Source organism: Octopus sinensis, linkage group LG9 (assembly GCF_006345805.1).
Source record: "Octopus sinensis linkage group LG9, ASM634580v1, whole genome shotgun sequence".
In the NCBI taxonomy this organism is placed as follows: Eukaryota; Metazoa; Mollusca; class Cephalopoda; order Octopoda; family Octopodidae; genus Octopus; species Octopus sinensis.
Genome location: NC_043005.1, coordinates 97,400,175 through 97,426,336, shown reverse-complemented (window position 1 = coordinate 97,426,336; position 26,162 = coordinate 97,400,175). Strand labels below are relative to the sequence as shown.

Genomic DNA, 26,162 nt, shown 5'->3' with positions numbered 1-26,162 from the left:
TGGCCATTGTAAGGTAGAGAGGGGACTGGAATGACATTGTAAGAGACTGGATCTGGCCAGATCTGGCCAATGTAAGGTAGAGACTGGACAGGAATGACATTGTAAGAGACAGTATCTGGCCATTGTAAGTTAGAGACTGGACTGGAATGACATTGTAAGAGACTGGATCTGGCCAGATCTGGCCATTGTAGGGTAGAGACTGGACTGGAATGACATTGTAAGAGACTGGATCTGGCCAGATCTGCCCATTGTAAGGTAGAGACTGAACTGGACTGACATTGTAAGAGACTGGATCTGGCCATTGTAAGGTAGAGAGTGGACAGGAATGACATTGTAAGAGACTGGATCTGGCCAGATCCGGCCATTGTAAGGTAGAGACTGGACTGAAATGACATTGTAAGAGACTGGATCTGGCCAGATCTGGCCATTGTAAGGTAGAGACTGAACTGGAATGACATTGTAAGGGATTGGATCTGGCCAGATCTGGCCATTGTAAGGTAGAGAGTGGACAGGAATGACATTGTAAGAGACTGGATCTGGCTAGATCTGGCCATTGTAAGGTAGAGACTGAACTGGAATGACATTGTAAGGGATTGGATCTGGCCATTGTAAGGTAGAAAATTAACTGGAATGACATTGTAAGAGACTGGATCTGGCTAGATCTGGCCATTGTAAGGTAGAGACTGGACTGGAATGACATTATAAAAGACGGGATCTGGCCATTGTAAGGTAGAGACTTGACTGGAATGACATTGTAAGAGACTGGATCTGGCCATTGTAAGGTAGAGACTGGACAGGAATGACATTATAAAAGACTGGATCTGGCCAGATCTGGCCATTGTAAGTTAGAGACTGGACAGGAATGACATTATAAAAGACTGGATCTGGCCATTGTAAGGTAGAGACTGGACTGGAATGACATTATAAAAGACGGGATCTGGCCAGATCTGGCCATTGTAATGTAGAGACTTGACTGGAATGACATTGTAAGAGACTGGATCTGGCCATTGTAAGGTAGAGACTGAACTGGAATGACATTGTAAGAGACTGGATCTGGCCAGATCTGGCCATTGTAAGTTAGAGACTGGACTGGAATGACATTGTAAGAGACTGGATCTGGCCAGATCTGGCCATTGTAAGTTAGAGACTGGACTGGAATGACATTGTAAGAGACTGGATCTGGCCAGATCTGGCCATTGTAAGTTAGAGACTGGACTGGAATGACATTGTAAGAGACTGGATCTGGCCAGATCTGGCCATTGTAAGGTAGAGACTGAACTGGAATGACATTGTAAGAGACTGGATCTGGCCACATCCGGCCATTGTAAGTTAGAGACTGGACAGGAATGACATTATAAAAGACTGGATCTGGCCAGATCTGCCCATTGTAAAGTAGAGACTGGACTGGAATGACATTGTAAGAGACAGGATCTGGCCAGATCTGGCCATTGTAAGTTAGAGACTGGACTGGAATGACATTGTAAGAAACTGGATCTGGCCAGATCTGGCCATTGTAAGGTAGTGACTGAACTGGAATGACATTGTAAGAGACTGGATCTGGCCACATCTGGCCATTGTAATGTAGAGACTGGACAGGAATGACATTATAAAAGACTGGATCTGGCCAGATCTGCCCATTGTAAAGTAGAGACTGGACTGGAATGACATTGTAAGAGACTGGATCTTGCCATACGTGTGTGTATGCATGTATGAGTGTGTGTGTGTGTGTGTGTTCTGTCAGTAGAGGTTGTGAAGCATCAGCATGAAAACGTATATATATGAGAAGACATCATTCTCCTATTTTAGGTTCATCTCTTTATCTACTTTATAAGGAACGGTCGTTTGGGTGAGTGACGTCCTGTACCAATATCGAAGGATTGCCATCCACTCATCCGTGTCCGTCCGTCTGTACATACATACATACATAAAACACACACACACATGTGTATGTATTTATGTATATATATATGTGTGTGTGTGTGTGTGTATATATATATGTGTGTGTGTGTGTGTATATAAAAATGTGTGTGCGTGTGTGTATGTATGTGTGTGTGTATATATATATATAATTCTCAATCCAGCTTAATCACTACTCTACATTATTTCCACGTGTGTCACACAGGTGATTCTTTGACGTAAAACATTTCCTCTTTTCAGATTCCACTCCTTGAAATTACAAGTCATGTACATATGACGAATAATACTGTTAGTGAAATAATTTCCTTGTGTAAAGTCGATGTTGTTATTGTAATAATACTTGTTGTTGCTTAGTTTTAGGTCAGCTGTGATTGAACAGCCGTGTGATCAGACATTCCAGCGATCTCTCTCTCTCTCTCTCTCTCTCTCTCTCTCTCTCTCTCTCTCTCTCTCTCTCTCTCTCTCTCTCTCTCTCTCGGTACATTGTATCTTGGACTATTTTATCTGTGTCATATTTTAGATGGTAGTGTGATTTGAATGCGTTCTGGCTATTATTTCTAGCAGGTTGGACGACCATTCCTTTGTGGTTGTGATTGCTCTTGCTCATGGTTGTCTTGTTGCTCTTGTTGCTCTTGTTTTTCTCGTTTTTGTTATTCAAATCTGGGGAAAACACTGTAAAAATCGTCCACGATGAACAAGCCCAACATGCCCAAGCACTGGAATTTTCCTGGTGACTCAGATTACGTGTTTATAAATAAACCACAGTCTTAAAACAGTTCACACCCAAACAGGAGAAGCTTTAATAGCAATGATTTGGCAAGGGACATGATAGCTTTCAATACTGAGGTCAATTCTTCCTCTTGAGGGTAAAGTTATTTGTAACAGACTCTTGCATCTTATCCAGAGCAAAGATTTCTCTTTCCTCAACTTAATGATACAAAAACTGGAGATAAGGACCAAACCATGCAGATAAGATGAGTTAACTAGGATTCATCCTGGTTTTCAAACAATTGGCTTGGAGTTCCAAAAGAATGCTTTGAAACTGATTTATCCTGATTTTTAAAAAAATTTTATTTCAATTTCAAAATTTAATTTTGATAAGTATTTTTCAGTTTGTTTTTGCTTGCTATAAATGTTTTAGTGTTTAGAAAGTAGTTTCAGTCAAACATTTTTTATTTACTTTTTATCATGTGCATGAAATAGCAAGCAAACCTCACTCAAATTACCCTCTACCCTCTTGATAAAGAGAAGGACGCATTGATAATTTTGAAGTTGTACTTGCCAAGCATGCGACTTGATCTGAGAACCTAAGTCGAACATGGAGCAATTACATCATATAGGAACCATTTTAGCTATTTAAAAACGGAAAAATATCAAATTCACTTTCTGTTTATCTTTTGAGATGTATTCCTAGATAGTTGTGGACACTCTTGTTACTTTGATGAATGAAGACTCAACAAAATACAACTGAGGCACAAAATCGACATCTCCCCCAGATCTGTGGAAAATGATCATCATCTTATGACCACCTGTATTCAGTGTCAAAGCTGAATACTTCCAATAGCATCCTCTACCTATCCTTGTTGCCTCTTTCCCTGTCATCACTGGACTTATGAAGATGTGGTGGTGTTAATGCTGGTGTTTTGGCTTGCTAAACAACTTGCATGATGAATATTATTGTGGGAATGGTTAGTGCCGATGCCAGCCCCACCCTCTCATCTTTCAAGCATGTTTTAGTCTCATCATCATCGTTTAACGTCCGTTTTCCATGCTAGCATGGGTTGGACAGTTTGACCGGGGTCTGGGAAGCCAGGAGGCTGCACCAGGCTCCAGTCCGATTTGGCAGTGTTTCTAACGCCAACCACTCCGTGAGTGTAGTGGGTGCTTTTTACATGTCACCGGCACAGGTGCCAGGGGAGGTTGGCAACGGCCGCGATCAGTTGGTGCTTTTTATGTGCCACTGGCACGGAAGCCAGTCAAGGTGGTGCTGGCATCGACCACGTACGGATGGTGCTTTTTACATGCCACTGGCACAGGTGCCAGGGGAGGCTGGCAACAGCCACGATCGGTTGGTGCTTTTTACGTGCCACAGACACTATATTCCTAGATATCTCAAAATAAACAGGCCAGTCCTAGTTAAAACACTTTTTGAAACAATCTCCAAAAGAAAATGACAAAGCCAAGAAATATGATTAACATTGTTGCCCAATTTTCTATGAGAACACTGTTGTGCTCACTTCAGTAATTTAGTTGGACAGCTTGTGTGATTGTGTGTGGACCATTTTAATCAGAGATGACTTGGCGCTAAACAACAACGACCAGAGGGAGAGAGGGAGAGAGAGAGAGAGAGAGAGAGAGAGAGAGAGAGAGAGAGAGAGAGAGAGAGAGAGAGAGATGGGTACAAGCAAGTTGATTTACATTCGTGTCGCACAAATACCACCTCCACCACCACCACTACAACCACCACCATCATCATCACCCACTTCTCCATGGACATCTCTTATGTGTTTAAATGTACACTGTATTTTTTCTATGAATAATATATAGTCTATTGACTAATTTTTCATTCTTGCTAGCCCACTGGTAGCAAAGAATTTTTCTAAAATATTTTTTGCTACCCTATGATTTATTAATATATATATATATATATATATATATATATATATATATATATATATAATATATATATATATGTTGGATCGTTAGCCCCTACACGCAATTTTTTTCTCTCCTTGTTTCTTTTCTGTGTATCTTTCTGTCGAAGAGCGTAGGCTCGAAACGTAAAAGTCTTGTTTTATTTCTATTCCTGAGCGCCATACTAATACATTATTTGTTTGTACTCCACCTGCCTTCGTCTTTTGTTGATTTTCGTAAACCTTCCATTATATATATATATATATATATATATATATATATACATAATAGGTGGCGAGTCTGGCACTTGGGCTGTTCTGGCTTAGACTGAGCATAAATTTAGTAAAGCTGATTTTATTTCTGCCAACACTGACTTCAAGTATATAATTGCAGCCAATACCTCGGGCTCTGCTTATTCAGTCTGGTCACACTTTATTTACTTTTGTTCAGCATCTGGTGGTCATCTTAGAGGTGCCCTGTGTCAAAAGATATCATTCGTAGCAGACTTTCTCTCAACAACATTCACACGTGCCTAACTCGGGCTCAGAAGTTACAGCCAAGTTATTATCTATAATCGTAAAAATTAAAAGTAATTCAAATTCAATTTTTTCTTGAAACAATAAATTTCTATAGAGATTAGGATTTAAATTCCAATCTATGAAAAGTTTCCATTCAACAATATTCTTAAAGGAATGAAAAATTATTCCAACAACTCTGGCTAATACAAACAAGCTTGGCAGGTTTAAAAAACTGACTGACATCATTTGTCAAGAGTATAGGTGACAGTCAGATCATTGATGCTTGTTGTGCACTCTGCCGTCGTTATTTGATTGCTGGTTATTCTGTGCGTCTGTGAGTAAAGATCACTTGTGTTTTTCAGGGTTGCTTTATTTTTACCCTTAACTTTGAAATGGAGAAAGACATAGTGATAGATATGAAAAATAAGGCATTTGGGGCTAGAAATGTTGTGGAAAATCGTGAAATTCCTCAAGCAGGCAAGCAGGCATGTATCTTATGTGAAATCTGTGATGAGCCTGAGCGATGCTGATGACCTAGAGTCGCCTCTGATATATATATATATATAGTAGTAGTAGTGGTGGTGGTGGTAGTAGTAGTAGTAGTAGTACCCGATGGAAAACTTTACGGTTATTTTGAAAACTGGAAGATGGAATTGAACATTTTTCTGAACCATTTGAATCTTGAGATGATGTAAAATTCCATATGAATAGTATTGAAGGTGCAATGTAAAGAAACACCTCCGGTGGATGTTTTTATAGCCTTATGTCTTCTAGTTTGAGTTGAGTGTTATTTTTCAATTTGTCTTAAGAATAAAACAGTTTTAGCAATGGAACAAAATGAAAGACATTAGCTATAGTTTTATTGTTTCAGTAGATCGGTAAAGTTTTAATAAATCTTAATTTGGTGATTTGAAAACAAATATAAAAACACTTTACCTTGCACTTGTTAGTTTTACATCTGTTGTTGGACATATTATAAAAGTTTTGCCTGAGCATACGATAGTTAATTCACTAAAACGCATGTGTTAACTGATATATAAAAATTAAAGAACAGAGTTTTAAAACTCACTGATCCCTTCAGTGAACACATTCCCTCTTTCCCACTCTGTCCGTGTCTCTCATTCTCTCTCTCTGTCTTTCACATTCCCTCTCTCTCTGACTCTTCCTGTCTTTTCTCTTTCCCTGATATCAGCCTCCCTCATTACGCCATCATATTTCCATCAACCTAACACTCTTTGCACCCTCCTCATTTTATCATATAATAGCCCAACCACTGTGGAGCCCCATTATCGATTTTTATTGAAATCTAATTAGCCTATAATTGAACTAGATGTTAGTTTAACATGCATGCAATGTTTTGTGAAGATTAGTTCACTGGTATAGGCAGCAAGATGATAACAGACAGAAATTGCCATTTATCTATATATATAAAACTCAACTTGTGTGTCTGTGTGTTTAACTTCCCATCACATCTCCTCCTAGCCAACAAATCGTAGAACCACCAAAAATGGGTCACTTACAGTTTAGGCGAATGAAAATTGAACTGCGCTATTTCTGTTCCGAAATTCATCTCGCAAGTGCAAAACTCGATAATGTGTTTGTTTAGGCCTTATCCCATGCATTGAATAGTGAACTTTACTCAATCAGCTGTTTGACGTGAACTGTGTTCACCACGCATACAAGCATGTGTAAATTGCATGAAAAATAAAAAAAATCAAGATATAAAAACGAATCTCCGTAAACATTGTAGAGATTCGGCAAAGAAATGAATTTTCAGGATGTAGCCTGGAGGGTTTTTTCGTATTACTCGTTTGGACTTTGTGAACACATACCAATTGTTTTCATAATATTTTTAACGCTTTGAATTAAATGTGACCATTTTGCGTTGAGCTTGCAGTTTGAATCACTTTAACCAAATTTTAGCAGGCCGGATTTTTGATCATCACGATACATCACCAGCAACTCCCTGAAACTTTCCCCTGAGAAATACTGATCTGAAAGAATAATTCAACAATGCAATTATTTGATCAACAAAAATTTATGAAACGCTTCTACGTACTTCCTATTGAGGAAATGGAACACATAAACGCAAAAATAGAGGGCATTAAATGCTTGATTTTAAAACCAAAATAATTGAATTTTGATTGAACTTCATCCCAGTTTAGCTTAATTCGCACGTGCATAGAACGCACAAGCAATACTGCTTGTATATATATATATATATATATATATAGAGAGAGAGAGAGAGAGAGAGAGAGCTATGTACACACACACACGCATGCACACACACGCATGCACACACACACACACACATGCACACACACACACCTACATGTACATACATGCATACATGTATGATAAGCTTCTTTCAGTTTCTGTCTACCACTTTACGCACAAGCCCTTGGTAGCCCTGATGCTATACAGAAAATCTCACCACCACCAAAGTGTCACACGGTGGAAACTGAGATGGAAACCATGCCATTGGGAAAGCAAACTTCTTAACCACACCCTCCCACCTGCACTCTATGAAAAAAAAAAAAAGATACCCATTATAATCAAACAACACTTCAAGATTAAGTTACAAGATGTTAGCGAATGTGATATAGGGCCCTGAAAAATGCAGAAGGCAAGACTTGCATGTGTGTGTGTGTTTTATAGTGAGAGTGCAGAGGGGAAAAGCTATTGGCGTAAACCTAAAAAGAGGTTTAAGGACTGCATAAGGACTACCATGAAGTCACTTGGAATGGATCCAAAGACATAGAAACCCTTGCTTTGGATCGAGCTAGATGATGACCAGAAGTGTGGAGTGGAGTGGAAGCATTTGAAGAGGCCAGAATAATGCAAGCAAGACTCAAGGAAGATTTAAAGAAGAATGTTGTGAGTGTTTATTGAGCAAAAACACCTAAAGCTCCGTGAGGCTCCAAGCAGGGGGTGGTGGTCAACCCTGCTGTACTCTTTCACTCACTCTTTGTTCCTGTTTCTGTTATGCCTGCATTTCAAAGGGCCAGCCTTGTCACACTCTGTGTCACACTGAATCTTCCCGAGAACTACGTTAAGGGTACATGTGTCTGTGGAGTGCTCAGCCACTTGCATATTAATTTCATGAGCAGGCTGTTCTGTTGATCGGATCAGCTGGAACCCTTGTCTTTGTAATCGACAGAGTGCCACAATATATATGCATATATATATATTTATACATATATACATATAGATATATATATATACTTATATACACATATACATCTATATATATATACATATATACATATACATCTATACATTAAAAGCAATGGTACTGGTGCCACATAAAAGCACCCAGGACACTCTGAAAAGTAGTTGGCATTAAGAAGGGCATCCAACTGTAGAAACCATGCCAAAGCAGACAATGGAACCTGGTGTAGATCCCAGCCTTCCCAGTTCCTGTCAAGCCATTCAACCCATGCCAGCATGCAAAACAGATGTTAAATGATGATGATGATGATGATGATGATCGTTTTATTTTTTTTTGTTTGTAATCTCTGGTGGAGTGAGAAGAACTTGTACAATATAATGTGCATTTTATGTACATGTATTTTACATGTGCAAGCGTTTCAACACATATTGATTAAAGCTGACCAGTATTGTAATAATATTTCATGTGATTTGTGCTATTTGGCATTTCAAAAAGTCGTTTGATTCTATATCTGTATACTTATTAGACAACATTTTATAGTCAGATCACACACACACACACACACACAAAGTTATCTGTAACGGGTTACAGATAACCCATTACAGATAAAGTTATGATAAAGTGTGCCTTGAGAATCCATTGTAATTGTGCATCTGTATGCAATTGAAATTGCATGTGTTTCTTTGTATCTGTGTTTGTTCCCCCATCAGCATCACACAACCTGTTTTGGTCTGTTTATGTCCCCATAACTTAGCAGTTCAGCAAAAAGGCCAATAAAATAAGTACTAGGCTTAAAAAATAAATCCTGGCTTTGATTCGTTCGACTGAAACCCCTCAAGGCAGTGCTCCAGCATGGCCACAATCAAACGACTGAAACAAGTAAAAAAATAAAAGAATATATAAAAAATGAAGTAATTGACATTTATCCCTAAGGCATCATATCCATCCTGATCAATGTTTCTCTTTGGTCGGCCTGAAGATATAAGAGAAGACACTTGCCCAAGGTGCCATGCTGTGGGACTGAACCTGGAACCATATGGTTGGGAAGCAAGCTCCTTACCACACAGTCACACCTGCGCCAATATGTATACATATTTAATAGACAGGCATCTACTGATTGTCCAGTATATGTCTGGATATATCTCCAGATATATCTTCTGCTGAAACTTCAAATAATGATACCAATGTGGGAATACACACTGTTAACTATATTTAGGCATAACACTCTTTTTCCAAGAATATCACATGTATGTATGTAACCATGGTGATATATTAAAATTCAATAATTGCCATTTTGGCATTGATAACTTGGCAAATTGATCTATCAAGTTGTTTTCTGTTATATTTCATTGGCTCATTCACATTTTTTTCTCAATAAGGAAACTTTCACGACAATTTTCTGTTACAGTGATTCCCAGCCTTTCCACGACCAAGGACCCCTTTAATGAGTTTTCTCATGGAGCCTAGGATATTGAAGGGTCTGTCAGCTTAACAGGTTCACGGATCCCCAGTACTATCTTTGCAGACCAACGATTATGTGATAAAATGTAATCATAGTATTGTAGTGCCGACTGGATGGACGTGTTCATTATCAATTACTTATTATATGCAAATATTATGTATGCATGCATGTATGTATGTATGTATGCATATACGAGTATGGATATATTTCATCATCATCATCATCATCATTTAACGTCCGCTTTCCATGCTAGCATGGATTGGACGATTTTGACTGAGGGCTGGCAAACCAGATGGCTGCACCAGGCTCCAATCTTGATCTGGCAGAGTTTCTACAACTGGATGCCCTTCCTAATGCCAACCCCTCCGAGAGTGTAGTGGGTGCTTTTTACGTGCCACCGGCATGGGGGCCAGTCAGTCGGTACTGGCAATGCCTTCACTTGAATCTTTTTACACATGCCACCGGCACAGGTGCCAGTAAGGTGATGCTGGTAATGATCAAACTCGAATGGTGCCTTTTACGTGCCACCGGCACAGAAGCCAGTTAGCCGCTCTGGTAACGATCACACTCAGATGGTGCTCTTGGCACTGTGTATGTGTGTATCTGTGTTTATGTTTATGTGCATATATGGATGTGTTTCAGCAACAATATCTGTGAGTATATATGCATGTTTGTCTTTTTTTTTTTGCCTTCATCAAAACACATATGTATACATACATGTCTGTGTATACATATGTATTTGTATCTATTGATCTGGATATCTATCAGTGTCTATGTGTATGTGTGCATGTTTTAGTATGTGCACACACATATATCTATAAATATGAAATATTTTATTTCTTTTGTTTGATAAATGTTATCTTCAGTTTGTTCTTATTTCAATTTTTATTTTTAATTTTACTTCCACTATCACTCAAATAAATTTATTTTTAAATAGAGAAATTATTACTTTTAATTTTTTTATTTATACATTATTTTTTCTTTCTTAATACTATGAGTACCATGTAGGTCACCTGTTGTTGGTTTGGGGCGGTGAGCTGGCAGAATCATTAGCATGCTGTGCCAAATGCTTAGTGGTATTTCGTCTGTTACTATGTTCTGAGTTCAAATTCCGCCAAGGTTGACTTTGCCTTTCATGCTTAGTGGTATTTTGTAAGGCGACGAGCTGGCAGAAATGTTAGCACACTGGGGGAAATGCTTAGTGGTATTTCGTCTGCTGCTACGTTCTGAGTTCAAATTCTGCTGAGGTCAATTTTGCCTTTCATCCTTTCGGGGTCGATTAAATAATTACCAGTTATGCACTGGGGTCGATATAATTGACTTAATCCGTTTGTCTGTCCTTGTTTGTCTCCTCTGTGTTTAGCCCCTTGTGGGTAGTAAAGAAATGGGTATTTCGTCCATCTTCTTGTTCTGAGTTCAAATTCTGCTGAGGTTGACTTTTCCTTTCATCCTCTTGGGGTCAATAAAACAAGCATCAGTTGAGTACTTAGGATCAATGTAATAGACTATCCCCTTCCCACCAAATTTCAGGCCTTGTGCCTATAGTAGAAAGGGTGGTTAATGTTTACTTTAGTACCGGTTACCAAAATGAAACAGAAAAAAAAAAACTAGTGCAACAGGTGTAAAAACAGCATATGAAATGAATATGAAAACGAAAATGTGCGCAAACCAACTGGTGTGTGGAGGAAAGGACTTTCGGAAAATTCACAAGATCTGAGTTTTTCCCTCATAGCTTTTAGGAAAATGGATTTTTCAATGAAATTTTATATAAATACTTTTCAAACGGCATAGATTACAATTATAAAGAAATTTGCGGGGAAAATCTTTTCTGAGGGTGTAGGGAGAGGACTTTCGGAAAATTCACAAGGTCCAATTTTTTTCCCCCATAATTTGAGGAAAATGGATATCGTTTAATGATATTGCACTAGTTTTTTTTTTGTTTTTTTTTTGGTGACCAGGTACTAAAGTAAATATTAACCAAAATCCCTATCAAAATGGAGAAATTCTGACTTATGTGGGCCATCTGATCCAAAAAACTCCATTTTCTGGAAACTCCTCTCCCCGCCCCCTCCAAACAATCTTACAAATATCTTTGTGATCGTGATCTACACCATTTGAAAGGTATTTGTATAAAACTTCATTAAAAAATACCCATTTTCCTGAAAGTTATAAGGGAGAAAATGTTGGGTCATGTGGATTTTCCAAAAACCCTCTTCTCAGCCCCTCAGAAAAAAATTTTTCCAGCAAATCTTTACATGCACTCAATCTACAGGATCCAAGCGAATTTTTACTGAAAATTTCGTTAAAAAGTATCCATTTTTCTGGAAGTTATGAAGCAACAAAGTCAGTGGGTTATACATCTGTAGTTATGCCACAATTTGTATCCATTCTCAAATGTATTCCTCTGAAAATGTTTTTCTTGTTTTTATATTTGTTTTGTACTGTGTATGTTTAGAAAATGTTATTTCCATGTACGAAAGGGATCATGTTGCTTGTTCTGTTTTGTTTTCTTGTGCCCCCCTTTTTTTTTTTTCAAATAAATCTGTAGGAATGCAAATCTCACTTGATAAATCTCACTTGATTAATTAGGGTCAGATTTTCAGGGATTCATTACTTCCATAAAGCGAAGGATTTGTGTGTGCACGTGTGTGTGTGTATGTGTGTGTGTATACATTATCAATCAGACATACTCAATGTATATGTTTTACTTGTTCGATGGCTCACTGCAGTAAAGTGCCTGAAGAATGAGCCCTTCATTGCACTGGATGTTAAAACATCTGAAACTCAAAGACAGGCAAGACAGACAACTCATCCCAGGCTCCATTCAGGAATGATGGATACTGATATTTCACCATTTTTGTGGCTTATCAATATCATGTACCTGAATTGAAATGGAGACGAAAGTCTGTGATTTTTAGGTGTTTTAACATCCAGTGCAATGATGTCATCCTCCAGGTACTTAAACACAGCAAACCAGCAAAACATATGCATTGAGTATGTGCATTTGATAATGTTTAGAACACTAGCACTGCTTCCAATTCATAATTGAATATATTCTTATGAATGCATCATTGTGGCATGGCATACCAGAAAGTAGTTTTTTCACTGTTTATACATAGTCATAGACTGGTGATATAGTTTGGTTCTGGTTTGAAGCTTCTTATGTTCATGCTTTAGGGTGATAAAAAAAATGGAAATGGAAATGGATGAGTGGTTTTCAGGTGATTGATGGCAACTAGATTGGCTGTAAGGGTAGCAGTGATGTGGAGATTGTGGTGCAAGGCATGACACTGAGGTTGCAGGCGATTGTGATTGACCATGTGGTAGATAGAATTAACGTGGTGATGGGGATATATGCAATCAACTGCCTTGGAGGTATCAGTGTTGGTGGAGACATGGTTTTGTTTGGTAGTGCAAGGGTGTCATGCACCATGAGTCTGCAACATGAGAGGGAGCAGAGCTCTGTGAGGAACTGTACTGCTTACTTTGTTGAGGACAAAGATCTTCGGGTGGTGTTCGACAGTCAGTGGTGGATGGTAGAATGGTGTTGGAAAGGGGAGACCCCGATGCCAAAGAACAGGCTGAGCTGCTACCATCATATCTTGAAGGGACATGCTAGGTGTGAGTTTGAAGGAGAGGTAGAGAGGTGGATTAAGGAGGGTGTCCTTATCCTGTGGAAGGAGGAGGTGGTGAGCGGAGTGCTACCACTAATGGCAGTGGTGCAGCCAACAAAGGGCAAAGTCAGGCCAGTACTGGACTTTTGGGAGATGAATGGCCATGTATTGTGCCACACAAATGGTGAGGTGACTGGTGTTTGTGGTGAGACACTGAGCAAGTGGAGACAGATGACAAGAGCAGCAATGATTGTTGACTTGAAGTCGGAATTTTTGCAGCTCCATGTGAACAAGAAACTGGCAGTATCAGCTGGTGTGATACAAAGGCCAGACATACTGTTTGACTAGGTTGGGTTGCCGGCCAAATTCCGCACTGAGGATCATGGCAACAGTGCCGAAGTCTATCCTGAGAAAGGTGGACAGGATAAGAAGGGCTACCAATTCCTATATAGATGACATCTTGGTAGATGAGACTGTAGTGTCTGCCACAGCGGTTGTAAGTCACCTCATGGTGTTCAGGCTGATCGTGAAGTCACCAGAGCCAATGGTTGGAGGAGCCACACTGGGACTCAAGCTTCAAAGAGACAAAACAGGTTCATTGGTGTTCCGGAGGGGGAACGAGATCCTGGAACTGGGTACCAGCGTCAGTGGGAGGGAGCTATTCTCAAGTATGGGAGTCTCATGGGACACTACCCAATCACAGGGTGGCTGTGGACAGCATGCAGCAGCTACATCAAGAGATGAGCAGAAGGGGAAAACTGGGAAGAGAAAATGGGAGAGGGGCTGGTGGCAATGATGTGGGAGATCCTAGAGCAGATGACCCAGGAAGAGGGAACTGGTATGTGGCCAAATTGGAGAATGGGACCATATGTTGCGATTCTAGCAGCATCAAAATCTGAAGCAATTTGGCCACCATGCTTGGCTGGGTAGAATCAGTGATCACTGATGTAAAGTGGGTTCAAACCACATAAAAAGCACCCATTACATGCTTGGAGTGATTGGCATTAGGAAAGGCATCCAGCCACAGAAACCATGCCAAATCAGACTGGAACTTGGTGAAGCTCTCCAGCTTACGAGTTTCAGTGAAGCCGTCTAACTCATGCCAACATGGAAAGCAGACGCTAAATGATGATGAGGATGATTATGATTGAAAGGGCAAACAAAAACAAAAAAAACAAAAAAACAAAAATTGCGCAGGTCCTTCTGTTGCCCCCTTAGTTTCTTTTTGCTCCAGTGGCCATATAAAATTTTCCAGTGCCTCCACCCAGTGTGCAATACTATCCCCTTTAAGAGGCATTCCTTTAGCGGACTATAAATTCATCTTTTACTATCCGATTTTACGTTATCGATCTGTCCCGGAAGGATGAACACAAGGAACTGCTGTAACTAAATACCGCGATTAATTTTTATCGGACGTTCTGCGATTCTGCCAAATCTATTTATAGGTCTGATAAAAGTGCGATTGCAGCAACAGCAGGACAATGACACTACATTAAAATATCATTATGTTCATGTTTTCCCTTTCTGTTAACCATCAACGAAGCAAGAACTGCCCTAACTTCACTCAGTTAATGTTGTACTTCACATATTCTCCAGCACATGCTCGGAAAACTCTGTACATACCTATATGATACCCTACTAAATTTGTTTATATATATATATATATATATATATATATGTATGTATGAGTGTTAATATATATGTATATGTCTAATATAAATACATATTTACAAAAATAGGCCAGAGGTATTGCTTTTCGTAATTAATATGAGACTGAATAGCATAAAAAAATGTCAAATAAGCAGACAAAATATAAAAATATAAACAATCAATGTCTGATGGATCTATAAGTACATTCGCAAATAGTGCGTTAATTTAGCATGCACATTGCAGGAGCAATAAGGTTGCCTTATTTACTACGTTTGATATCCTTCCGCACACTTTATATTGTCAATCTTTCTCTCTCTCTCTTTCTGTCTGTCTCTGTTTCTTTTTCTTGAAAGAAAACAAATCATCCAAGATGGCCACACCGCGTCGGCAGTTATTTACTCTGTTGATCATTTCAACTATTTTACTACAATTTGGTAAGTCGATTATATAATAAAAAACCATACAAATGAAACTTGGGACGGCTCTAAACACTATCCCCGTTTCTTTTCCATGCCATGTGAAAGGGAACGAAGGAAACATTCGCTTCCAGTTTTTCTAATGACATGGTTACATATCTTAAGAGAAATGTCGTCTGTTCCGTTGTCTTAATTGTTGCTTCTCTATAATTTCTGCTCTCTGTGATGCCTTGTCGACTTCGTCTGTGTATACATTTCCCTATTTGTGTACATATGCTAAATATATATAATGTATGTTCTGTACTTTGTTTTGGCTGTTCCAACAAAGGCCATGCTGGCCATCGCAATCATGTTTAATTGATTTAAAATTTTTTTTCTTCTAAAGACAATAATTATACAATGTGCGTGTAGAAACACATCTTCTTTTGGCTTCTGTGTGTGTGTGTGTGTGTGAGAGAGAGAGAGAGAGAGAGAGAAAGATTGTAGTGGCTGCTTGCATATAGTTAAACGGTATTTGTCTTACAATTACACCTGTCACTGAAATAGGTGTAATAGTGAAAATCCATGGAAGAGGCACGAAATTGCGGGGGGGGGGGTTACCCCCCCCAAAAAAAACAAAAGATTAATGGTTAACCAGAATAATTTTGGGGACAAATTAAAAAAAATTTTTTTTTTACAAAAGGCAACAACTCCCTACTTTCTTGTTTTCCTTCTAAATGGTTATTCAGAGTTTGGTGACGAGGGTAAAAATAAAAATTTACCAATTAAAGTCTTTGTAATATAAAGTACATCTTATTTTATTGCCTCGTCTGAACACACACGTATGGACATCCATCCGGCGGAGGTAAAGAATACGTACACCACCTGTTTTTTGGCGTAACAAAAACCCAAACACTAAACCCTTAACCGCAACCCTAAACAACGGGTGCATGTATTCTTTACTTTCGCCCTTAACATCCGTCACACCTACATTTAAACACATATTTACGTATTTATAATACTGTTTGCTAACTAGAAACAAACTTAGACAACAAACACTCATCAATAACACGAACCAAAGAGGAGTGTTTTCTGCCTGATCAGTCGTTCTGCTAGACAAAACAGTCAAATTCCCCTCAGATCACATCCTATTGTCTGAGAAATAGAGGGATACATTAGATGCTGTAGTTCTAAATATATAAAATAACATAGAGAATGAACACCTGCTAGGAAGCCCTTGATAATTTGTGTCTGAGTATAATCTGTTTTTAAATTACATGGTTATTAAAGACATCGCGGACAGTGTCTTTCTAGATACATTGTCTGAGAATAATAATAATGATGATGATGATTTCTTTATTAACCACAAATAGTTTACATTAAGAAAAACACGAACAGTACAGGACAAAACAAAAAATGTGTGTCGTGAGGGTTTTGCGTGTATACAAGATTAAACAATGAAACAAAAGCAAAAAAATAATAAAAAGACGTGATGGTCACGATTGGAATGCTGTAATCTCATAAGTACGATCGTCCAGTCTTGACATAATATATTCCCTACACACACGGACGCACTCATATATGTTCCATGTTATTTTTGACAATTTGTTTCCCCAGCAGACTTGCCTTTGTTTTACTAATTTATTACTATTCAACCCCAAGATCGAACTGATCGAGTAAGCCCCCGACCAAAGGCTTTCCACCTGTAACTATCTCCAATATGCACTTCCTTTGTTTAACTCTGCAGTGTTCTTTGAAGGGGAAAATGTAGATGTTCTTCTAGCTGAGTGCAAGGTTGCTCTCAGTGTGCAGGGGTGGTGGAGCCGACGGTGTGTTTGTGTTTCTTGACATTTCTCTATTATGTTTATATTTACGCTTACCTTTGTTGTTGGCCATGTAGAGCTGTAATCATAGGCGTTCCAGCAGTGGCCGTCTTGTCATTTTTTTCAAACATCTCTTGGACTACATTAGACAATATGTATGTTTTTTTTTTAATGACTGTGGAATGTTATTTGAGAGAGATTCCATTGCTATTTCTAGCCGCTCGAGTGATTACATAAGAGCTCCCTCGTTCGCCCCCTTAACTGCGCGCACCCCACGTATTCTAGCTGTGTGTATGCATATATATATATATATATATATATATATATATATATATATATATAATGTTTCGAATAAAACAATACACAACACATTCACGTATATTTAAATGTTCACCACCCTATATATATATAAGTTCAATAAAAATTTAGATTCAGATGAATATGGTACTTAAGTTAAAGGCACCAGAATTTGGTATGGTATTATCCATATAAATCAAATGGGGTGATTATAATCAAAATAAGCAACAATATATATATATATATATATATATATATATATATATATATATATAATATATATATATATATTATATATATATATATATATATATATATATATATATATATATATATATATAATATATATATATATACATAGGGTGGTGAACATTTAAATATATGTGAATATGTGGTGTATTGTTTTATTCGAAACAGAAGCACCATTCCATCGCGCGATTAAAAAAAAAAGGAAAACAAGAAAACTCTGCTACATGTTTTCACCGCTCGTTTGTACATTCAAACTTGTTTTTCTTCATTGTTTTTGTTCTATCTCTCAGGTTGGCTTTGTCTATCTTTTTATTCTGCCGGCAATGCCTGTAACGATACAGGGACATAGCTGCATCAGCCCTTGGCCAACATCGGTAGCATGGAGACAGGAAGACTTGTATGTATATGTGTGTGTGTATGTATGTTCTTTCGGATACCAATATTGAAGGATCGCTAATAATAATAATAAATAAAATCTTTTTAATGCTGAAATGGTTTTATAACCGGATGCCCTTTTATGTCACAAACCCTTGTTTATCGAGTACAGAGTATCTTAGTCCACACATTTACGAAGGTGCAAAACCAACAGACAAGTCATTGATTGGAAATGTTGGCTGCTGAGTTGTCTTTAGACAAATGTAAACAGCCTCACACATGCTTCTTTTTCAGTTTCCAGCCCGAGGCTTTAGGAAGCAAAACTTGGCTTCAGATGCCATGCAATGGGACCGAATTGGAAACCATGTGATTGGGAAGCAGACTTCTACAAATTACAGTCATGCCCTGCAGTCCTTATATAATATGGTAGCAGAATTAAAATATAGAAAGGGGGAAGTTCTTCCTCTCTCTTTCTCTCCCCTTCATCCCTTTTTCCAAGTGAGGTAGCCATGTATGTATTGCAAGACAGCTGTCTCTGTCCCTCTGTTATACTCTAACCTCCCATCAAGGCGGCGAGCTGGCAGAAACGTTAGCATGCTGGGCGAAATGCGTAGCTGTATTTCGTCTGCCGTTACGTTCTGAGTTCAAATTCCACTGATGACAACTTTGCCTTTCGTCCTTTTGGGGTCGATTAATTAAGTACAAGTTACGCACTGGGGTCGATGTAATCGACTTAATCCGTTTGTCTGTCCTTGTTCGTCCCCTCTGTGTTTAGCCCCTTGTGGGTAGTAAAGAAATAGGTATTTCGTCTGTCATTACATTCTGAGTTCAAATTCCGCTGAGGTCGACTTTGCCTTTCATCCTTTCGGGGTCGATAAATTAAGTACCAGTTTCGCACTGGGGTCAATGTAATCAACTTTATCCCTTTGTCTGTCTTTGTTTGTCCCCTCTATGTTTAGCCCCTTGTGGGCAGTAAAGAAAAATATACCCTAACCTCCCATCACCTGGCACAAGGCCACCTCTCTCAATACCACCCCTCCCCCAATTGAAGGGTCTTTCACGTTACTTAGTTACCTCATAAAGGTACTTGGTCTCATAAAATGCACCCAGCACACTTTATAGTGTTAGGCATTAGGAAGGGCATCCAGCTATCAAAACCATGCCAAAGCAGACAGTAAAACTTGGTGCTGTCCTCTGGATCACCAGCTCCTATTGAACTATCCAGCCCTTGCCAGCATGGAGAATGGATCTTAAATGATAATGATGATGAAGTGGTTGTAATTGTCTGCCTCATGGTTACTTTATTATCTCAGTTTCATGGGGTATAAGACACAAATCAAAATTATAACGAAAAAGAAAAAGCCAATGTTTTGGGTTATTTCCTATTATAATAGTTATTGAAATGAAAAATGAAATCTTGTGATGAATGAAAGTAGATACAGACATTGATACTTATGCAATGGCTACTACCTGTACTGAATATCCTCAAATGAAGATATACATTTCATTTATAATAGAAAGATTTGTAATGTATTTTCCCAAAGATTTAATGCAGATGCAAAAAGAATAAACTATTCTAGCTCTAGCTCTTAAAAGCTCCCCACCCTTCCAAATATTTTTACATTACTACAACCCAGTAAGTTCCCGATGACCTTAAGAGGAAGGCAATCGACACCACAACTAGTTTCCCTGTTTATAATCACAGAGATTTTTTTTTACTAATGTCATTCACTAGTGAAACTCCATATTGTGATTTTCTTTTGTGTAGCCCTAGGTGAATGACGCAATAAGATGCAAAAATATCTTCAGTAGAAACAAAGCAACCACATTATTTACATAATATAAGACTGAGGGGAAAACTCCTCAGGAGAGTTTTTGGCATTTTAAATACAAATACAATAGAGTGTCACGCAATTAGTACACCAAACTACCCATTGTCTTCTGTGGTGTAGTGGTATCTTCACTTGTTATATGAGAAATCCATGCTCAGTTCTCAATTCTAGTCTTTGGATATTTGAGTTTTGTGTTTGTTGTTTTAGAGAAATTATTCTTTTATTTGTTTTATTCATTTGACTGCGGCCATGCTGGAACACCACCTTTAAGGGTTTTAGTCAAACAAATTGACCCCAGGACTTATTCTTTGTAAGCCTAGTACTTATTCTATTGGTCTCTTTTGCCAAATGGCTAAGTTACAAGCACATAAACACACCAGCATCGGTTGTCAAGTGATGGCAGGGACACACACACACACAAATATATATATACAATGGGCTTCTTTCAGTTTCTGTCTACCAAATCCACTCACAAGGCTATAGTAGAAGATACTTGGCCAGGATGCTATGCAGTGGGACTGAACCTGGAACCATGTGGTTGGGAAGCAAACTTCTTACTACACAGCCATGTTTAATATGACTTCTGAGTTCAAATCCCTCTATGGTTAATTTTCTGTCCATCTTGGGATTAAAGAGAATAAGGACCAGTCATGTACAAGCTTCTATGTAATACACAGCACTCTTGCTCAAAATTACGACTTTATTTCTAGTTTAGAAGTCAGTATTATTAAATTCTTCTAAGAATGACTTGGCCTCTCATCTTCCAGTGTTGGTTAAATTAAGTACCAGTAGAGTAGGGGAAATTATATATCCCCTTTCCCCTGTACTCTTGTGTTTGTAGTTGATTACCACTTGGACTGCAGGCGGTAACATGGACTCTCCAGTCTGCAGGGAAGATAATCTGTGTAGGAAACCAGTAACTCCAAATAAAAACTGGTACAGGGTAGGTAGAAAGCAACCTTTCTGCTGCCAGTGGTATGATAAAAGATGTCCAGTATATGATGTAAATTGGTTGGAAAAAGGAAGGGCATCCAAGGGTAAAAACCCCATCATGCCACCTCCTCATGATCTTTTAATGGCCAGGAGGCCACATCAGGCTCCATTCTGATCTGGTAGTGTTTCTACAGCTGGATGCCCTTCCTAATACCAACCACTGCGAGAGTGTAGTGAGTGCTTTTTATGTGTCACCGGCACAGGGAGCCAGTTAGGCAGCACTGGTGCCACCAGCAAGGGAGCCAGTCAGGTGGCACAACTACAATTCTATTTGATTTTGATTTTACTTGACTCAATAGTTCTCCTCAAGCACGGAATGTCACCCGATGATTCAAAGGTATTGGTGTAGGCAGCGGCTGCGATCTCACTTTACTTGCCGAGTCTACTCAATCACAGCATACTTCCAGAAGTCTCAGTCTTTCGTCATTGCCTCTGTGAGGCCCAACATTCGAAGGCCATGCTTCACCACCTCATCTCATGTTTTCCTGGGTCTCCCTCTACCATAGGTTCCTTCCACTGTTAGGGAGTGACACTTCTTCACACAGCTCTCCTCATCCATATACAGTACATGACCATACCAGCATAGTTGTCTCTCTTGCATACCACATTTGATGCTTCTTATGTCCAACGTTTCTCTCAGGGTGCTTTCACTCTGTAGTGTGTGCGCACTGACATTACACATCCAACAGATCATACTAGCTTCATTTCTTTCAAGCCTACGCATGTCTTCAGCAGTCATGGCCCATGTTTCCCTGTTGTGTAGCATGGCAGTTCGCACACATGCATCATACAATCTCCCTTTCACTCTGAGCAAGAGGCCCTTTGTTACCAGTAGGGGTAGGAGCTTTCTGAACTTTGCCTAGGCTATTCTTATTCTAGTGGCAATGCTCTCTGAGCATCCACCTCCACTACAGACTTGGTCACCTAGATAGCGGAAGCTATCAACTATTTCTAGTTTCTTCCCCTGGCATGTGATGGCTTGTGGGTAGTAAAGAAATAGAAATAGATGTGTGGATCCTGTTGTTACTATAATTGTTGGTGGTGATGGCATTTGCATGCTGTTTATGTGGAGGTGTTGTTATGTTTATCAGTGTGTGTTGTGTGTGTGTATGCATACATGTCTGTGTGTTTGTGATATGCTCTGTTGCCTTATAGGTGAGCTGTACTTTAAATGTGATCTCTGTTTACTACATAGAGGAGTGATTAACATTATTAATGTAATCCTTCTCTTGTCTATTCATCTCTTACATCTATATATATAACGAAGAAGCTTTTAAGTGTTTCATGGTGTTTGATCTACTAGAAATAGATGTCAAATCTCCCTCAAATGACAATCCAGACTAAATGGAAAATAAAAAGTCAAATAAAAGAAATGGTCATTGCTGGAATACTGATTTGGAACTACACAACAACAACAACAACAACACAGTCTCACTGTGTCTCTTTAATTCACATTTTCTGTTTGAATTTTGTACCTTCTGTCTCCGTCTCTTGGACATAAACTGTTATTCAGAACATGCATGCATGCACACGTGTGTGTGTGCATGTGTGTCTGTATGTGTATATATATATATATATATATATATATATATATAGCGAGAGAGAGTTGGAAATTGCTTATTTATATGTATTTCAATTAATCGTGTAACAAGCAATTTAGTTAATAAATAGGCTACTGGAATAAGTTGTTTGTAGATAATGATTGCACTGTGTGTGCGTGTGTGTGTATCAGTAGTTTCCCAAGCTTTTTCAGGCTGTTGCCATCTTGGCACCCAGGCCACATTCCTAGCGCTCCCTCACCCTCCCACCACAAATATAGAACACTTTCTGCAGAAAATTCAAAACAACTGTATTTCACTAATAAACCTTAAAACTAATTAGCCTATTAATACTATTAATATTATTTTTTTACCTCTTTCACCCCATTTTGGCCACCCCATTATCATCCCACTTTTCTTCAATGCCTCCCTGGATCTTTCCACTTCCCCCAAGGGGCCAGTATTGCCCACTTTAGAAACCACTGATATACATACATAGTGTATTCTATGATGGTAAGATCAACAAAATCAATACTCCATCTGGTGAAAGATAAATATTATTTAATAAACTCAGTACAATAATCCCATGTCATATCACAGTTCACTTATCATGCACTCAGCACATTGCGGTTCACCTATTGCACACTCACTACATCACAGATTTTTCTGGAAAATATTTGTAAATTTATATTACGGACTTGTTAGTATATCTGAGTTTCTGGGACCAATAGGTATTTATATTTTTTTAGATTTTAATTATTTCTGTGGGAGGTTTTGGAACATAACACCTGCGATAGTAGAGGGATTATTGTATATATTTTTTATGACCTATCTACCCAGTTAACCTTCCTGTGATGTTGCTGTACCTCTTATGTGTCCATAGCTTACACTAGGTACATCTTATGGAATTTCTACCTACTCATTTTCTATAGATCAAGCAGGGCCACCTACCTGAAGGGGTTTGTGATGTGTTAGCCTTTCTACTTACTAGGACTTTGGTTTTTGCAACATTGACTCTAAGGCCCTTCGATTCTAAACCTTGCTTCCACACCTGAAATTTCTTCTCTAGTTCTGGTAATGATTCACTATGAGAGCAAGGTCATTAGCATAGAGGAGCTCCCAGAGGCAACCTATCTTGAATTCCTCTGTTATTACCTGGAGGACTATCGTGAATAAGAGGGAGCTGAGGGCTGATCCTTGGTGAACTCCTACTTCTACCCAGAATTCTTCACTATACTCATTGCTGACCTTTACCTTACTAACAGCATCCCTGTACAGCTCTTATTAACCACTCATCAATCCCCACATCAGTTTCCACATTGTCCATCAGATAAGGGATCGGGGGCCCCTGTCAGAGGCTTTCTGCAAGTCAGCAAAAGCCAAGAATAGGGGTTTCTCTTTGGCTAGGTATTTCTCCTGTAGTTTCCGTACCAGGAATGTAGTGCTTCTACTTGGCACAAAACTAAACCGCATCTCATCTAAGCAGACTCTCTTCCTACTTAGTTGGGCTATAACCCTCTCTGTGACCTTCATCACTATATATATAATACACTGATTAACGCTATTATATACACTTATCATTAAGTTTGCATTGCTGTTGGATTTTTGGATCAACTTCTGTCCCATTGCTAGCTGTAAGGAAGGATTCTCTTCATGAAGCTTCCCTTAGTAAAAGTATTTTGGTGGAATAAAATATGAATAAGAAGTGCCAACCAATTATGTATTATATTCAATACTTGCCTACACATTATTTCCAAGTGGAAGTTACATAATACGTAAGATTTAAAATCTGATTCTATGCAAGTTCTTTCTGAAGTCCTTACTTAAAAACTAAGAAAATTCAAGTTCTCCTACAGTTGTTTATAGTTTTATATTTAGTTGTTCACATTTATGATCTTGTTTTAACAATTTATTACATCATTAAGGAAGAAAATCCTTTCAGATTTATGCACTGACTCTTTGTGTTGCTGTTAGTGTTGTTTAATCCTAGATCAGTTCAGGTTGAGCCACCATAGCATTCAGAGTTATTTTCACCATGATGATCTGTCTTTTAAGGTATAGTTTATCACAAACACATCAGCCAAAATTTTCCTTCCTTATTATTAAAAATGCTGTGAATTGAAGATTTGGCTGTTAGCTTTTATCTACCTGAGTCACTATGGAGAAGTTCCTTCATGTGCTTGTGATTCTTTATACTCTTTCTTTCATAGTAAATGTTTCTTTTCATTCTTGAGACTCTCTGTTACCAGTTTTAACAGATTCTACCAGAAAGTCATTCATTTTTATATTTTCTTGAGATACCCACTGCCACAGTTTCATTAACAACTTCCTTTATTATGCTGACAGGACTGTTTACTACCTGCTACTTCCTGTGATCATTATATCCTACTACTTATTTTATTTTATCACTTGACAACCGATGATGGTGTGTTTATGTCCCCATAACTTTGCGGTTCAGCAAAAGAGACCGGCAGAATAAGTACTAGGCTTATAAAGAATAAGTCCTGAGGTTGATTTCTTTGACTAAAACCCTTTAAGGTGGTATTCCATCAGTCAATGACTGAAACATGTAAAAGAAGAATAGAAGAAGAACAATGGAAAGTTGAAGACTTGCAAAAACTAAAGACATTCTTGCTGGAGAATCTGAATTTGTTGCAAAATATGATGTCTTAATTTAATGATTAAAAATAAAGAAAGATATGATATACAATAAAAATGAATGTAGATTGGGTAAAGTGTTGAGGCAAGAAAGTTTGTTGGTAGTCCAATGTTTATCTGTTTGTTGAAAGTGGATAATATTACTCTGTTAAAAGTTATTGTTATTTAGCCCCAGGTCAGTTATGATGGAGTAGAACTATACTCAAAGGTATTTGATTCATGTCTTTGTGTACCAAGGACAACGTTGGTCAATGTGTCTTGTCTTTTTTAAGACATTAAGGGATGATTTCTGATAGTCAGAAAGATTAGAGGTGAATTAGTTTGAAGTAGGGCTGTTTGGATTTGTATAAAAACTATAGAATTATTGATAAGAATCAAAAAGCAATGATCGTCATCATTGTTTAATGTCCGTTTTCCATGCTAGCATGGGTTGGACGGTTCGACCGGGGTCTGGGAAGCCAGGAGGCTGCACCAGGCTTCAATCTTGATCTGGCAGTGTTTCTACAGCTGGATGCCCTTCATAACGCCAACCACTCCATGAGTGTAGTGGGTGCTTTTTACGTGCCACCAGCACAGGTGCCAAGGGAGGCTGGCAGCGGCCACGATCGGTTGGTACTTTTTACGTACCACCGGCTCGGAGGCCAGTCGAGACGGCACTGGCAAGAAATATAAAAGAAAAGCAAGCAAAAACACACTATTGCTTGTGTTCCTCATAAGTAAACAATGTTTAAAACTGAGAGTAATACTAACAATGATTTGTATAAATATTATCAGAATTGTTTATTTTGTTCTTGAACACAATTACAGTTTGTTGATTCATCTAACGCCTTCTAATCTATTCATCTTATCTTGAATGTGATATTAAGTATTTAACATCATATTTGCATATGTATGTGTTTGTTTATATTTCATGTCTTTATATGAAGAGCGTTAAGAAAAATGGTGATGTTTGTTAACATTTCCTGCTAATAAATCGTACAGTTGTTCTGTACCTTTGCAGCCATGTAGAATCAATAACTGTTTACTTGCAAAACA

At 38.4% G+C, this 26,162-nt stretch overlaps 1 protein-coding gene and 1 long non-coding RNA gene across 4 annotated transcripts in view; one reads left to right on the top strand and one right to left on the bottom strand.

Annotated features, from left to right (window-relative positions):
* LOC118764926 overlaps positions 1–17,377 on the bottom strand; it is a 41,707-nt gene extending 24,330 nt beyond the window's left edge. The window contains exon 1 of the long non-coding RNA XR_005000764.1: positions 17,243–17,377. This is a non-coding gene — a long non-coding RNA (uncharacterized LOC118764926). The remainder of the gene's footprint in view (positions 1–17,242) is intronic.
* LOC115215948 (protein shisa-4) overlaps positions 15,261–26,162 on the top strand; it is a 70,143-nt gene continuing 59,241 nt past the window's right edge. For all 3 annotated transcript variants that reach the window (XM_029785331.2, XM_029785330.2, XM_036506201.1), the window contains exon 1: positions 15,261–15,401. In XM_029785331.2, the coding sequence (XP_029641191.1) occupies positions 15,338–15,401 (64 nt within the window). In that variant the 5' untranslated portion in view covers positions 15,261–15,337. The remainder of the gene's footprint in view (positions 15,402–26,162) is intronic.